This window comes from Carya illinoinensis, chromosome 5 (assembly GCF_018687715.1).
Source record: "Carya illinoinensis cultivar Pawnee chromosome 5, C.illinoinensisPawnee_v1, whole genome shotgun sequence".
NCBI classification, from domain to species: Eukaryota; Viridiplantae; Streptophyta; class Magnoliopsida; order Fagales; family Juglandaceae; genus Carya; species Carya illinoinensis.
This window is the reverse complement of record NC_056756.1, coordinates 28,326,567-28,342,117: the sequence shown is the minus strand read 5'-3', so window position 1 is coordinate 28,342,117 and position 15,551 is coordinate 28,326,567. Positions and strand designations below refer to the sequence as shown.

General features: G+C 38.0%; 1 protein-coding gene across 4 annotated transcripts in view; it reads right to left on the bottom strand.

Moving 5' to 3' along the window:
* Nucleotides 1-15,500, bottom strand: part of LOC122309481 (sacsin) — a 70,166-nt gene extending 54,666 nt beyond the window's left edge. For 2 of the 4 annotated variants that reach the window (XM_043122981.1, XM_043122984.1), the window contains exons 1-3: nt 14,955-15,500; nt 9,270-9,996; nt 893-6,888 (exon numbers count right to left, since the gene is read on the bottom strand). In XM_043122981.1, the coding sequence (XP_042978915.1) occupies nt 893-6,888; nt 9,270-9,996; nt 14,955-15,301 (7,070 nt within the window). In that variant the 5' untranslated portion in view covers nt 15,302-15,500. The remainder of the gene's footprint in view (nt 1-892; nt 6,889-9,269; nt 9,997-14,954) is intronic. The other 2 variants (XM_043122985.1, XM_043122982.1) reach the window with 2 other exon arrangements.
* Between the last annotated feature and the right edge of the window lie 51 nt (nt 15,501-15,551).

Sequence of the window (15,551 nt, the reverse complement as noted above, 5' to 3'; positions counted from 1 at the left end):
CCACGAACCCGTTCAAATGTTTTTTCCATAGACCAACCCCAAAGTTCCTATTAACCAAACAAGTTAAATCAAATTCATATCACGATTTCTAATATGAGTAAAACCCAATTGAAGACCAAACTTACAGACTCCTGGAATGTATCTAGACTCAATCTTGAAAACAAAATGAATTAATAACAAAAATGAATCCTCAAAAGGAAAGATACATCAAATTACCTCAAAATTCTTTAAATAGATGGCCTCAAACAGGCCCAAAAATGTCAATTTAAAAGTCAGGAATAATGTGGATGGAATAGATCCTTTCACTTTCTTCTTAGAAAATAGGAGAAATTGAAACTAAGAAACGTTTACATGCAATAACTAAAGAAAGGTCATAGCTTAGTGATGAACCCACAAAAGCAAGAACGGGCACACGTGATAAGGAAATTTCTCTAACCTTATAAAAATATGCACATCTATCCTAAACTATTTTACTTATAAAAAAAAAATCTATCATAAACTATTTTATTTATATTCTACATTCCAAACAAAATTATTCAAAAAACAGAACTAAAAACTTCATTAAACAGTTCATTTATTGAAAAATTCCCACATCCATATGCAACCTAACTTGCTAGCAAATGTAATAGAATATTGGTTACAAAAAACAGTTATGGATGACATGACAAAAATTAATTCAAATTCAAATCAACTAATCCTGTAAATTGTCCACAGGCATAGAGGTCTGTCTAATAGAATATTGGTTACAATACAATAAACCAGGTGGTTGCCCATAAATGTCCAATATTGAGTGACAATGGTTTATAAGTACATAACAAGAAAACCAACTTTATTCAGATGTTCCTTTTTTTTATTGCAACAGCAGCAGCAACAAGAGAATGAAAAACCATACCTGCATGGTTGTTGCCAAGATCCATTAGCTGCCAAAACAAAAGGTGTTGTGGCTAGTGCAGATTTGATAGAAATATCTTCCTCAATCAAAAGCTTCACATCATGTAGAATGGCTAAAAGAGATTCCTGCTGTGAAACAAACTCTGGCATGCGGTTGAGCACATAATCTTTGTAGAGTTCCACCCTGGAGGGTTCTTTAATCTCCAAATACCTTTTTAAAATAATTCGTTCTTTCTCTGATTCCATGCGTACAAAGTCGTCATTCAAAAGATCCTCACGTACACCATCAGGTTTAAGCCATTTGATAGGTTTACTCAAACTCACTGGCTTTCTACTTCTATATGACTCAAATATAGGTAGGCGTTTGATGATGTCAATATGCATGTTTTCGATTTTCTCTTCAGAGAACCATTTGGACTGAAGAATAAAACTTCGAAGTTCATGTAGCTCCCCTTCTGATGCATCATGAAAAAGCCCCTCAACATTCTCTGGCTTACCAGCAATTGCCAGAAATGCATTTAATACACCAGTTGCTGTTGGTGGCTGCACAAAGTTTTCCAGCTGTGGATGATCTATTGGTAGGTCACGCCTCAAAAATAGACACCCTACTTTCAGCAACAAAGAGGACATGTTCTCACTCCACCCATCATCTTTAATTACATTCGAGTTTTCGACTAGTTGCAGGAGAAAATTATTCCCGGCAGGTAAAATGGGCCACTTAGAAAACACAGAAAGGTTCTCACAAGATGACTTCAGATAGCACCACAGAAGTCTTATCCATTCTAAACTTGGATGGCCTCGATGACCGGGAGTCCAAGACACCTGTTTTGCAAGCTGCCACTCTGCTGGAAGTAACTTCAAGAAGAGTTTCTCAAGCAAATGGCATGACAGAAAAAAAATATTTGAGTCCTCGCCATGGGCTATGTCACATATCTTTTGATGAACCTCTTCTGGGATCCCACAATCTACAAGTTGATGTGGAACTAAATCCTTGAGAAGACCATACTCATCTCCCTGTGCAATATAGATTCTTTCGCCAAAACCCTTTTTGTCAATTGTTGCAAATGAACCATCAGCAAGAGGTAACAATGGCAAACCACATAGACTATCAAACTGAACAGGTACTATTAAGTCAATCAAGCAATATTCAAGGGTCAAAACCATTGCATTCCGGTCCTTAAATCCACGTTTTCTCCGAATTAACAAAGTCCTTAACAACTGCGGTGTCAGGAAATGCAGTGAAGGGCAGAACTCCATGAATCTCTCTACAAGTTGCTGGGAAACATTTACAAGAGGTAGACCAGCATCTGCTAATGCTTCTACAAGATCATGTGCCTTGTGGAAAGTGAAATCAGGAAAGATAGATTGCTTTGTTGAAATCCACTGCCCCCCCCTAGCTTTTGTAAATAATACACGAAGACCAAAATCAGCAATAAAAACATAGAGTTTTCGTACTACTGATGCCCAAGGTTCTAATCCTGTTGTTGTAGGCCATAATGAAAAGAATAAATCACAGGGGCCAATCTCCAATGATACTTTCTCAAGCAAACGAGCATAAGCAGGGGCAACAACATCTTCAAGTATGTATATATTCCAGTCTGAACGTTTTTTCCCACCACCGGCCATGTCGTTACCAAACCAGATGTCTCTACGATTTGACGACAACTCAAAATAGGAATTAATATGTGCTGGAAGACCGGTGCTGATTGGCAGTGGTAAAAAGCAGAAGGCACGGCCTTCAAAATCCTTCCTATCTTGAGTGGAAGTTGTAGGAAACTGAAATAAATCGGGCCCAATTACAAAAGAATCCTGTGTCTTTGGGATGTCATTTAATTTCTTATCAAGCTTGACAGAATGTAAATATGCAGCAACACATGCCCACGGGACAAAATTATGAGATTTGTCGTTACATGCAGCAGAGTTGCTCTTAGCTTGCCCAGTGCCTATACATTCAGTGGTTATCCAACAATGTGATATATCACCAGATGTACTATGCTCAGTAGTAATAATCTTTTGACATTTATATGGCAGACCACCATCTATGGATTTTCTCAGTTTCTTCAGGAACTGATCCTTATCCATTCCACTATGTTGGTTTCCATTAATAAAGCTAAACATATCCTGTAGTGCATTGGATTCATATTCTGGTTCACTGATACAATGCCTGTCCACACGATGTATAAGCTGCATTTGATGTCCAGGTCCCTCCTTCACAAAAATAGAGATAGTTTTCACACTGCGTAGGAAAAGCAGAGCATCAGACACAACCTCGGAGAAAGAAGCAAAAAGAGAAAGGACATCATCAGGTGCATATCCTTCTTTCTTTATTTGGCTTCGAGAAGCAACAGTCTCGGTCCTAAGTGGGAAACGGAATATGGTTCCAGGAAATGGATGCTGCAAATCACACCCAAAGTGCAAGTATGGAGAAAATTGATCAGGAAATTGCTCCAAGATCCTTCTACCAACATATCTAATACGCAGGCCAGGGTGCGATGGAGAGATCCCGGGCAGATTACAAGCATGAGGATCAAACATAACGATGTGTTCCCCTGAAACAAAAGTGGGAATATCTGTAAAGTGATAGACACAATTAAAACCCAGCCCAAATCTTCCAATTGCAAAAGGCTTCTCTAGTTTACTTTCTTGACCAATGCGCGAGATTGCATAAAGATCCTGAGGGCTGAAAACAGAGTCATTAAAACAGTACAATGCAGGACCTTGCCAATCTGCCATTTCAGGAGAGAGAACAGAAGAAGTCCCATACTGAGTTTTATCCAAAAGAAAGGTCACCTCAGAAGCTCCTGCATCCTCTGCATTTTGCACCAGCTCAAATAGAATCCCAGGCCCATCTGCATACATTTCAAGTATATGTTTAAGCCTCGTTGTCAAGGCTTCATGCTGTCCAAAAGCTTCAGCAGCTCCAGACAAACTCAGATTCATCGAATCAGCACTCTCAGCAAGCAAGGTTCTGCGGAGCGAGCAGACACCAAGTTTCTCAGCAACATCATTGGATATGTTCCCATGTACAAATTTTTGAACTGCTCTCTTCGCATTCAATGTGAGGTTTGAGGAAGCATGAAATGAACTATCAAAATCTTCTGAGCCAAGTAACCAGGGAGCATCATTATAAACCAAGTCACCAACAGGAAATAGTCTGCCCGAAACATCGGGTAAATAGACCTTCACTTGCTGGTCACCAAAATGAGCTTCAGCCAGATGCTGCACAATCAGTATGGCTGCCCTGATTTCTGGTGCATCAAGAGGGGAGGAACCCTTTTCCGCAGCCATTCTACACAGAATATTAGCATAATCAGTGGGCTTCAAGAACTCTCGAATGCCAAGTTCTAAAAATAAATCCCTGAAAACTGCTAAATCAACGGGTATAACTCGTATATAAGGAGCCAAATGAAGTGGACCATCAAGGACCACCTCATCTGCGGTTGCAAATCCATCTCCCACCCATATCCACCGACAACCTTCAAGAACAGCCTTTACAATGTCCATCTCATCTGAGCCAATCAAGCTGGTCAGAATTGAGTACATCCTCGGCATTGACAGGGCTAGTTCCTGCCTAAGAACCTGATCATTCAGTATCTCATTATTTTTTCCAAGCTCAAGTAGTTGTGCAGCAATCACACTTCCGCCTGGTGGAGAAGACCAACAAAGGCCATGGGATAGAGCTGTGGACGAGCATTCTCCATCCAGTATTCGCATGCTCGCAGAAACAAGCCACAAGTCTGTTTGCAACCTTACGAGCTTGGGAGGAGCAACCATGGATGACACAACAGGCCACGGCAACGTTCGGAAAGGAGAAGAAACTAAAACTGGACACCAGCAGATCATCCGGAGATCATTCCAGAACTTATCAAGGTCAGATTTAAGGTTGCGAGGTCGAAATGAAGTTGCAGCTCGTAAGAATATTCGATTCACTGTTCCTTGATCATCATTTGGTAGAGTTGGTAGCCACTTTATAGCATTAACTTCTAAGTAGGAAAGAAGTATTTTGGCTCTTGAATATGCTTTTTGTTGATCCTCGTGCATTAATCGTTCTACCTGTCGAGCACTTTGTATAACTGTCTCAGGAGATACAGATGTTCTCAGGCCCAAACCTTGTAGCATGTCCAAAATTCCAGATTCTTGGAAAGGACCATAAGGGAAATCATCAGAGTCTTCTAGTAATGCATATAATTCTTCGTTACGAGGATCATAGAGTCTCTCAGGACTCCTAAGAGCACCACTAGGGGTTGGGACAAATTCCAAACTTCTCAAGCATTGCCTGAGAGATGAGTCCTCGACACACAGTTGTGGTAGGTTTTGCAAAACAGAGAGCATGATGCTGTCACGAATTTCAGGTAATAACTCCCCAACTCTATTGAAAACCTGCTGTCTGTAGAAAGATGCCTTCCCCATTCTCTCAATTCCATAATACCTTAACAGAATCTCTTCTTCACTAGTCAATGAGGTAATAATGAACTCGCCTCCCAAAAAGTATTCAGGGACATCTAATGGTGGTAAATATTTTCGAGGATTTTCTAGATCAGAAAATTGGATTTCTTGAGCAGATCCTCCACCATAGACTCTATAAATAGGCAGCTTCTGGCAATTTCTTATTTTAGAACCATCCATACAATCTCCAATATACCATTTTGGATCAAGAAAAAATTTACGAAGCTCATCCCTCTCTTCCGCTCCCAAAATATGAAGAGTTTCCACTAAGCTGCCACCATCTGAAGAGACAACATCATAAATGGAGTCCAAAATACCAGCAGCATCACCATCACAGACATAGTGACATAAGTCTGAGTGTTCAACTCCATAGTTGGGGTTTAATATCTTGCATCCAATCGAAACAAGTATGTTTTGCATCTTAATGGAAAGCTTTACTGCGTTGATTAGTTTAGATTGTCTGGAAACTCTGTACAGATGACTAGATGTAGATGGCAAGATGGGCCAATCACCGAACAACAATAAGTTCTCACACTGATTATGAAGATATTGCCACAGTAACATAAACCATGACGAAGTCGGATGATCACGACAAGACTCTGGGTCCCAGAAAACTTTACTTTTATATTTCCAGTCAGCAGGTACAAACTTAGGGAATAACTGAAGGAAATAATGAACATTGAGAAAAACAAGATTTGACCTTGATGACTTTGCAATACCAGAGAGTCTATTCAGCACGTTGAGAGGTATATCATGATCAATTACTCTATCAGAAATACGTTGAAGTAACATGTACTCTAACTCTGTGCAGACAAAATAAGAAAGTCCTTTTGAAACTTCCGAAAATAATCCGAAATCACCATTTGCCAAAGGAACCAAAGGCAGATTATATGCATGTGTAATTGCTTCAGCATCTATCACGTCTTCAAGGCAGTATTCCAACAGTACAAGCTTGGAGGATTTACTTAATGAAACAAGAGCTTTACATCCCCTAAGAAAATGGCGTACTATATCAGGAGTGACCACTTTCTGCTTAAAATCAGAAGCATCTTTAAGCAGCATATTAAACAAAGTACTGGGTAAATGTACAATAGGAAGTCCTAGCTGCACCAGAGCCTCACTGAGTTCCTTACTTTTACTAAATTCCTCGTCATGAAGAAAAGCTTCAGTTGGTGAAACCCATTTTCCTCCTCCAAGTTCTGAATACAAAACAGGGGCATTACGAATGTTTCTGTATATCTGCTTGACCAAAATGTTCCACGGCTCTTCAAAAGAGCCATTGGGCCATAAGGAATAGTACATATTTGTAGGACCTAGCAACCCTTGCAAGCCAAGTAGCAATTGTGTAAATGTAGGAGCCACAACATCTTCTAAAAGAAGCCTGTTCCAGATAGAACGAATTTTTCCACTTCTATCCATGTCAGCCCCATACCAAATGCCACGACGGTTTGATGACACCTCAAAGTACCCATTAACTTGGACAGTCAATCCAGTTCTTACAGGCAGTGGAAGGAAACAGAATGCCCGACCAAGCTTAAGAACATCATTCTGCTATAAATCATATTGTACCAATATGTGAATCTTTTGGTATAGTGACAAAAATGGGAAAAAAATATTTCAAACAGGGGAATGCATAACTAAAAGCAGCAATTTGTTTGTTCAAGAGTACTCGGCAGGTCAGCCTCACAAACATAAATATAGAACAACATGAGCACTGATAGAGAACAAGCAAAACAAATCTTCTAAACAAGAAGAACAACATACAAAAATTAAAATTAGAAACAAATACTTGTGGGCCCAAAAAAATCAGCCTAGTGAAGCATGCACTGGGCAAAAAAACCATCCATAGCTGAAAAGATTATATTAGTAGACATGAGGAAATGGATGTTCTGTTATATTTGTTGCAAAAACCCTAGGGGTTGGCTAAACTGGTAAGGGCCTTGGTCTTTGGGTATGCTTCCTCCAGGTCTAAGGTTCAAACCCTTGGCTGCAAACAATTTCTAGGGTCCACATCCCATCGGTACATGGTTTAATCAATTAAAAGACTGGCGTTTGCATGATCTCAAAGATTCCTTTTTTATAAAGTACCTACTTCCCCAACCTTAGCTTCCCATCTACCAGCATCATCATTTCAGAAAAAAGAAAAAAAAAATCAGGCCCATCATACAGTTTAGCAAAATCCAAACTACCAAGCAATATGAAATCTCTAGCATCAACCACTTGCTCCGCAAAACAAGAAAAAACAGCCCCTTAGCATTATGTAGACAACCAAGTGGAAGGTCTAAATTTAACACCCCAACCACGGGGCTTTAAAAGACCTCAGCCAAGATGTTTGATAATGGTTAGAAAGAGACTTCTGAAATCTTTCTCCTAAATTGTTGTTCAAATTGAATTGTGATGATCAACTCTAATCTGAAATATGAAGTCCATTAAAAGTGATTTTTCATAAAAAACAATGGCTCATTTACACTACCAAACAGGATTAGCACAAACAATCAATGATTGGAAAACTTACACCTAAGCCCCATAACTACTACGTCTTTCGTAATACAACCTCCAAAGTACCAGTTTCGGCACCTGGCACCCTAATTCTAAACTTCAGGAGCAACATGGACTCTCCATCAGCAGATCCTTGATGTATGATAGAAACTTTCGTAACATATAGCACACATCCTTTTTTAAGGACCACAATAACCAAATTTCTTTCACCTTTAATATTTCCTTTTAAGGCTTTACGTGATAGCAATTTGGTAACTTAAGGCCTTAAAAATGAACGTGCATTGATCAAATATGACGTTCACCATCAAATTTAACATCCAAGGCTGACAAAGAGTGCACATTGCAACTGAAGTTCACGGGGCAGGCTCACTGAATGCTCTTTCTTGCTAAACCAAAAGCCAAATGAAAAACCTCTTAAATACTATCAAATGCATTCTGAGACAAACAGCCATGTTTAGAACCATCTTTTTCTTTTTTGATAAGTATATAAAACAGCTAATAACTATAGAACCATCTTAAAAAACAAATAAATATACCTTTTATATATATAAATATATAACATGGTCCTTTTCTTTTTGTAATTTTTCCTTTTTTTCCCTTGCTTTTTTTATAGTTATGTAATAGCCAACTCACACACCAAGAGGAATTGAAATCATGGCCTAGGTCCCCACCCATTACTTCTAGGAAAAGAAGATCTCATTTGGTTTCCTGTGTTTTTCCACAATACAACATCGCAAGGTTGTTGCAGATGTATCAAAGAACATCCTTTAAAAGTTTCACATGGCAGGCTCATGGAATGCCTCTCTCGTCAAACCAAAAGTCAAATGGAAAACCTTTATGGCAATTAAATATCCAAATTAACATGGGCAAAAAGATACAACATGCCAGCTAATTACATCTATTTAAGATGCACTAAGAGCATTATCTACAGCTTGCAGTACCAATCTAGAAGAAATTAGATGGTAACAATGCACAAAATATATAATTGAAAGGTTCCAAAATATCCATTAAATTTGACTTCCATGCTAGATAGAACAACTACTAAAAGCAACAATGTACAATAGTTCAAGTACAGGTTACCATATATATGCACATGCCTCTAATATCGCAATTAAGATTAAAATTCATACTTTTGAGTTTAAATTGCTCAAACATATAGTGACAAAAATAGCCAAAATGTGCCAAACTGAAATGCTGTGTAAGTCACTGTGTGTTTCTCTGTGTGTGTGTGTGTGAGAGAGAGAGAGAGAGAGAGAGAGATAGAGAGACAGAGACAGAGACAGAGAGAGAAATGAATGCTTGCACTATGGAAGAATTGAATACTGTAAATTAGTGTGTGTGTGTGTGTGTGAGAGAGAGAGAGAGAGAGAGAGATAGAGAGAGAAATCGAGAGCAATGCTTGCACTATGAAAGAATTGAATACTGTAAATTACATTTGATGAATCATCTGATGTGCATGCTGCAACTGATGCCCATGGCAACAAGTTAATATCATACTCTTTGGATGCGGTAGCAGCAAAAGAACCAATCCTACTGGATGCCGAAGCCATTGTTTGCACTATATAAAAACTATCTACCCTGTTCTCAGATTGGGTTCCAATTGTGGCTTCACTCAAAAAGTCCAATGAAAAGGCATCCATCTCGTTATTAGTAAAATTTATTGATTTTGATAACCTCAGTAGTGCCTGCCGATGCCACACAGTGTCACTGTTGGCTGAACTCACGGAGCACGAATAAAGCTTCCTTGGCTCAGGTTCTCCAACATCCCACACATACATTTCGATGGACATAACATTTTTGAGGAAGAGTAGTGTGAACACTCCTTCCTCATAAAGATTAACAAACATGGAAGAGATGTCATCTTCCAAGTACGCCTGCCTCGAGAGCTTACTTCTGACTCCCTGATCTGCATTCCTCAAAGGGAAACGGAATAAAGTTCCAGTGAAAGGAATTTTCATGTCACAACCAAAAGCACAATATGGAAAGAATTGGTCTTTATATAGTGAGATGGCTGACGAACTAATGTAGTCAATTCGCTTTCCAGGATTTGCTGTAGAAACCTTAGGAAGGTAAAAACCCTGAGGATCAAATAATACCACATATTTGCCACTCACAAATGAGGGCAGATCAGTCAAATGATACACCGAGTTGAACCCAACCCTAAAAAGGCAAATTAACAAAGTAAATTCAGAAAAATGAATATTGAAATCACAGAAAACTACACCAATAATGGACTGCAGCACAATATATACATATATACATATTATATATATATGTAGCAGAGGAGAAAGAATATAAATAGCAGGACTGGTTCTTTACTCCAGAAACGAAAATGTTATACATCTAGTGACAGCAGTAGTCTAATTAGATCCTCTTCCTTATGTTTGGAACTAAGAGTAATATAGAAAATTATTACATATATAATTTAGTACCTTTATGATGTTACATCAGAAATGACACAACACTATAAGATAATATAATATTATTTCATAATATTAAGTAGTATTGGCTCAAAAAAACCAATATTATAATGGAATTGCAATCGAATTCAAATTGCCTGGTCCTATCTACAAGACCACAAGAATGCTCACATACTTCATAAAAGGCTAAAAAGAATATGCATAAAAAATAAACAAATTTTGACAAAACTCCAATATATTTTTTGTCACTTCCTATAATGCTTATAGAGATATATATATATATATATATAAAATAAAAATAAAAATAAAAAAAGAAAGAGATGTTTGGAAAAGGAGATGCAGTGAGAGAAACTAAAGGTAAGGTTAGAGAACATTGCTTGAGAGAATGACTGCAGCCATAGAATAAGAGTCTAATTTCTGTATTTAGAGTAGCTTTCAGTCTTGGAGACATAAAGCTTTTCCTCTTGAGGTTCATGTATAACATTGGATTGAAAGGAGTCCTGTAAGTTTTTTACATACAGTCAATAAGTGTTTGGGATTAAAATAGTTATTAATTAGGATAACTAGTTTAAGAGTTGAAGATATCTTTATGTGCAAAAGCATATTACTTATCAAAAAAAAAAAAAAAAATGTGCAAAAGCATATAATTACATAACATTTCTACACATAACTATATTTGTCAGGTTATTTTCCTAAATACTTCGGATCAAGATATTCTAGAATTTTTCCTTAATTAATACTATTTATTGGATTTCATTTAGTCTTTAGTATAGTTCCCAAATTTAAGTGTCCAAATGCAATTTAAGTCTCTACATATATACTCAATGTACCCCAATGATTCAGATTTCTGACAGGGACTATTGAGTATCCTTGAACTTCTCTTTTCTTCTCTAGTTATAACCCCTGACCATACCCACTCTCTCACAACTTTTAAAATCTCAAAACCCTCATTTTTTTTTCCAGCCTTTACCCGCTATGTAATCCTTTAAATCCAACCCAAAACAATTCAAACAGCTGCTGTCAGTAAATTCCTGCGACCTGCTTTCTTCAAAAAGAAAAAGTTCCATCTTGCTCTTCTGTTGCCTCTCTAACAAATAATCAACCTGCACAATAAAACCCCAATTCTAAACCCTTATTTTGCCCTCAGTTGACGATCTAAGACCACAAGTACCATCCATAGTTATTTCAAGAATTCAAATTTCTATGTTGAATGATGGGTTTTGAAGAAGAATTTGAAATAGAGACTAGGTACTTCTATTTGGTTGAAGAATGCAGTCCTACACCTTCCTTAGGGTTTATCCACCATCAATTAGGTAGTAGATCGACAGTTCAGTTGTAGCCTTTTGTCATGTAATTGTGTTGCAGAGAGCTGTAGGCTGACCTCAACCCTCACTACATTGAGAAAACAACTTCTCTTCCTCTTTTACAAACACCTCCTCCACTAATTAGAAGTTGAAAAGCTGCATGTAGATTGCCCCCCCCACCCCCCCCCAAAAAAAAAAGTATCAAGATTTTTTAAGGTTTTATATATATAAAGAACTCCCCTACTACTTTATACGATATGAGGTTTCATACAAGTACTGAACGTTTCTCAAATAGAAGTGGGAAAGAAAAGAATATACAATCTAAATCTTCTCTTTAAGCTTCATCTATCTACCTCTCTCTAGATAACCTTAACAAAAGAAATAGGACCTGGCCATGTGAGACAACCTACATCAAATCTAAGAATTGGTTAAACACCATCTGCAGCCTTCTCAAAAAGGTTCATTTTCACCTTCAAAAACAACATGGGTTTTATTATTTATTCTTTCAGATTTTCCATTTTTTATTTTTTATTTTACATTAGCACCCAGTGGGTCTTGAATATCTCCTGCTAATCCAGTCATTTTCTAAACCTCTCTTTCCCACCCTATTCAAATCAATGGACTTCTCGATTCTTGCAACTCTCCGCCCCCTTAGCTTGTCATAATCATCGTCATCAACACTTCAGCTGGTTTTGGCTTGCTCCTTGCATATGCAGGAGCCATGAAGCATACCTGATTACTCTGAAAAGGTACATAGTGAAATGAAGAATGTCCAGATCATATAAAAGTGTTGGAAGAGTTGTTTGAAAGAACATAATTTCCCTAATAATACATATTACATATATGAGTGTATGTAAAGAGGCTATGCCTTACTGATTCAATAAAATTTTACTTTAGTTATCAACAAGAAAAGAATAAACTCCCCTCTGACAATTCTCCGAATTTATTTTTTATAACCAATGCAAGGCTATTTATACACACACCTGGAGAGTGAACATGTACACGACCCTACCAGTGAGTAGAGCCTTGTTAACCCTTGACCATTAATGTAACATAAGGATCTAAAATTAGGATTTAGAATTATTATTATTATTATTATTATTATTATTATTATTATTATTATTATTATTATTATTATTATTATTATTATTTTAATAAATATTTTAACAGATCAGTTATAAAATAAAGATTTTAATTGATTCGGTTTCTTCCACTATCAACACCCCATATATTCGTCTGTTGCGTTTCCCAAGTTTGAACAGTTTCCTAATTGGAAACCAAATCACACATCAAAAACCCTCACATACATACATATATATATATATATATTCTTGTTCCCCACAATATTCCTCCATCAACCAGAAGCATCCTTGAGGCCAGAAACCTTCCCCACGTAAATTCTAATTTTCCTCTACACGGCAAAGCCCCGTAGCCTTCGTCACAGCAAACTAATCACCTACCTCGCTGAAAACCACCTCAGAGCATGCCGACAATAAGCCCTCCTTCCTCCACAACATGCGTCAACGCCCAAAACCCCTCTACATCGCTCTTTGTCCCCTGTCAATAACCAAATTGGCCCTGCATGTTTTTGCCTAGCCCACCGTCGACCACAGGGATCATCGGAATACCACCCACACTGCCCAGAAACTACCGGCCAGCCAAATTCTGTCGGATCCCCACTATTCCAAGGAATCCTCTAGTTGCCTCCATCGAACTCAACTCACCTCCACCGCCACACCTCTCCTCTCTCGGTAACAAGCTACAAAGTAGGATCCAAAAAGTACCGCTAAGAGGTAAGTAGCATGAACATAACTTTATGTGTGCTGTAAATATTCTGCTTTGCATGAAAAATGTGATGTTTACCTATGCTATGGTACAAGCCACTTCAAGGTTAGCCCCCTTCACGAACCTCTATGAATCATAATGATATGCTTGTGAATGATACTTTGTATGCAATGCTGATATGGATTGTTGTTAGAATGGATCATATATTATGAAAATCACAAATATGCCATGTAATGTTTAGATCATGTTATGCCATGCCCATGATATGCTATGTTGTGTAAGACTCATAATAATATGCCATGTTTTAAGTTATGCTATGCACAAGAGTATGTCATGCCATGTAAGTTCATGAAGGCAAACATGTTCGCATGCATCATGTAAGTTAGTAAGAAAACACATGAACAACAAGCAAACTTTAAGATTGGCCTTATGTTATGGGTGGATGTGCAAGCCAGCGTGGTCCACCACATGTAAGCTATGATGTTTTGAGGTGATACATACTCAAGTGTGTTTCACCACATGTTATGATATGCAGTGCGACAGACTCAAGCGTGGTTCACCATAGGTTATGTGATAACACGGACCCAAGCGTGTTTCACTACATGTTATGATATGTTATACGGTGCCACGGACCCAAGCATGGTTCACCCCATGTTACAATATGTTATATACGATCAACGAAAATTGGACCAATGCACATATGTTATGATGGCCATTAAGTAAGTGAAAGACAAGATGAATAAGTTATGTACGAATGATAGGAAATGCATGGAATCAGTCATTCATGCATCCATGTTACATTTATTGCCATGATATGTTTGATTCTGCTTATATTGCTAAAGAATGATCTATATGTTAGGTGTATATTGTGACTATGTATGTAAGTTTTCAAAATTAAGCCTAATGTTAAACTAAGTTAAGTTTACAGTATGATGTGCTAGTCTTCGATTCATTTGTTTGTTTCTGTTTTTTATGTTTTAATATCCCAGATGATGATTTCATGGATATAGAGCAGGAGTGCCAAGAGTAGAATAAATTTCCAAAGACTTTTTTTGATGAGTAGTAAATTTCCAAAGACTTAATGTATGATTTAGACATTTAAGCAGTATTAGTATCCCAGAGAACTAGTTTAGATCATTTCTTTATGTTTTAGCTTTTATGCAATGAAAGACTGTCATGCTAAATTAGTTTTATGATCCAATAGATGAGGTATTTTACGTGATTGAATACTTTGCCGGGCATTATGTTATGAATGCAGGTAACATTCCTAACGTACGGGAAGGGGTGTTACAATAAACCAGGCAGCTGCACCTGATGGCTACAATTCTCTGAAAATTCAAGCTCACTAGGATCCAAATTTCTTAGAATATAAGGAAAACTAACTCAACATATGGACGCATACAGTAGAAACCTAGAAAAATTCTTCAAACATTTTACAAAAAACAACGACAACAACCACTATGTCTATAATATATATATATATAAGTTGTTCTTTCATCCCACAAGTTCCTTGTCAAAAAAAATATAGAATGATATTCTTCATCCTATTTGTTATCATCCCAACCCACATATACACGCGCGCGTGCGAGGGAAATTTTAAAAATATTACCCGAATCGGCCGGTCTTCCACGCCTGCCCGTGCTTACCACTCCCACCGATCCTGGAAATACTAACGAAATCATCCTCAGTGAAAACGGCGTCATTGTAAGCCAGGAGTGCAGGGCCCTGCCACTGCGCCAGGGTGTCAGACAAGAGCGAGTCAGAGCCGTGGAGCCGGCGGTCAAGGCAGAGGCGGACAGTTGTAGCTCCGGCATCGTCAGCGTTCTGAATGAGTTCCTTGAGCACCGTGGTCCCCTCCGGATAGTTCAACAGCACCTCCCTTATTCGACGGGTCAGGTCAACCTTTTGTCCGAAATCTTCCAGAAAGATCGACTCCGGAGTTTCCGGAGAAGCCATCTTAAGTCCTTTCCGGCGAATTAGGGGAGTATATATTACGGGAGGGGTTTAAGGTTAGACCATCGAAATGACGGGGGGATAAATTGGGAGCAAGAATGATGAGTTGGTGTGAATTTTGTGGAAAATATGATAATGGACCTTTACTTTTATGGGCGATGAAGAGACTTCGATTCGTGTGTGTCTCTATCTCTGTCGCTTTGTTTTCAGGTGTTACGTTTGTTTTGACTATCTCATTTCATAAAATCTTTAA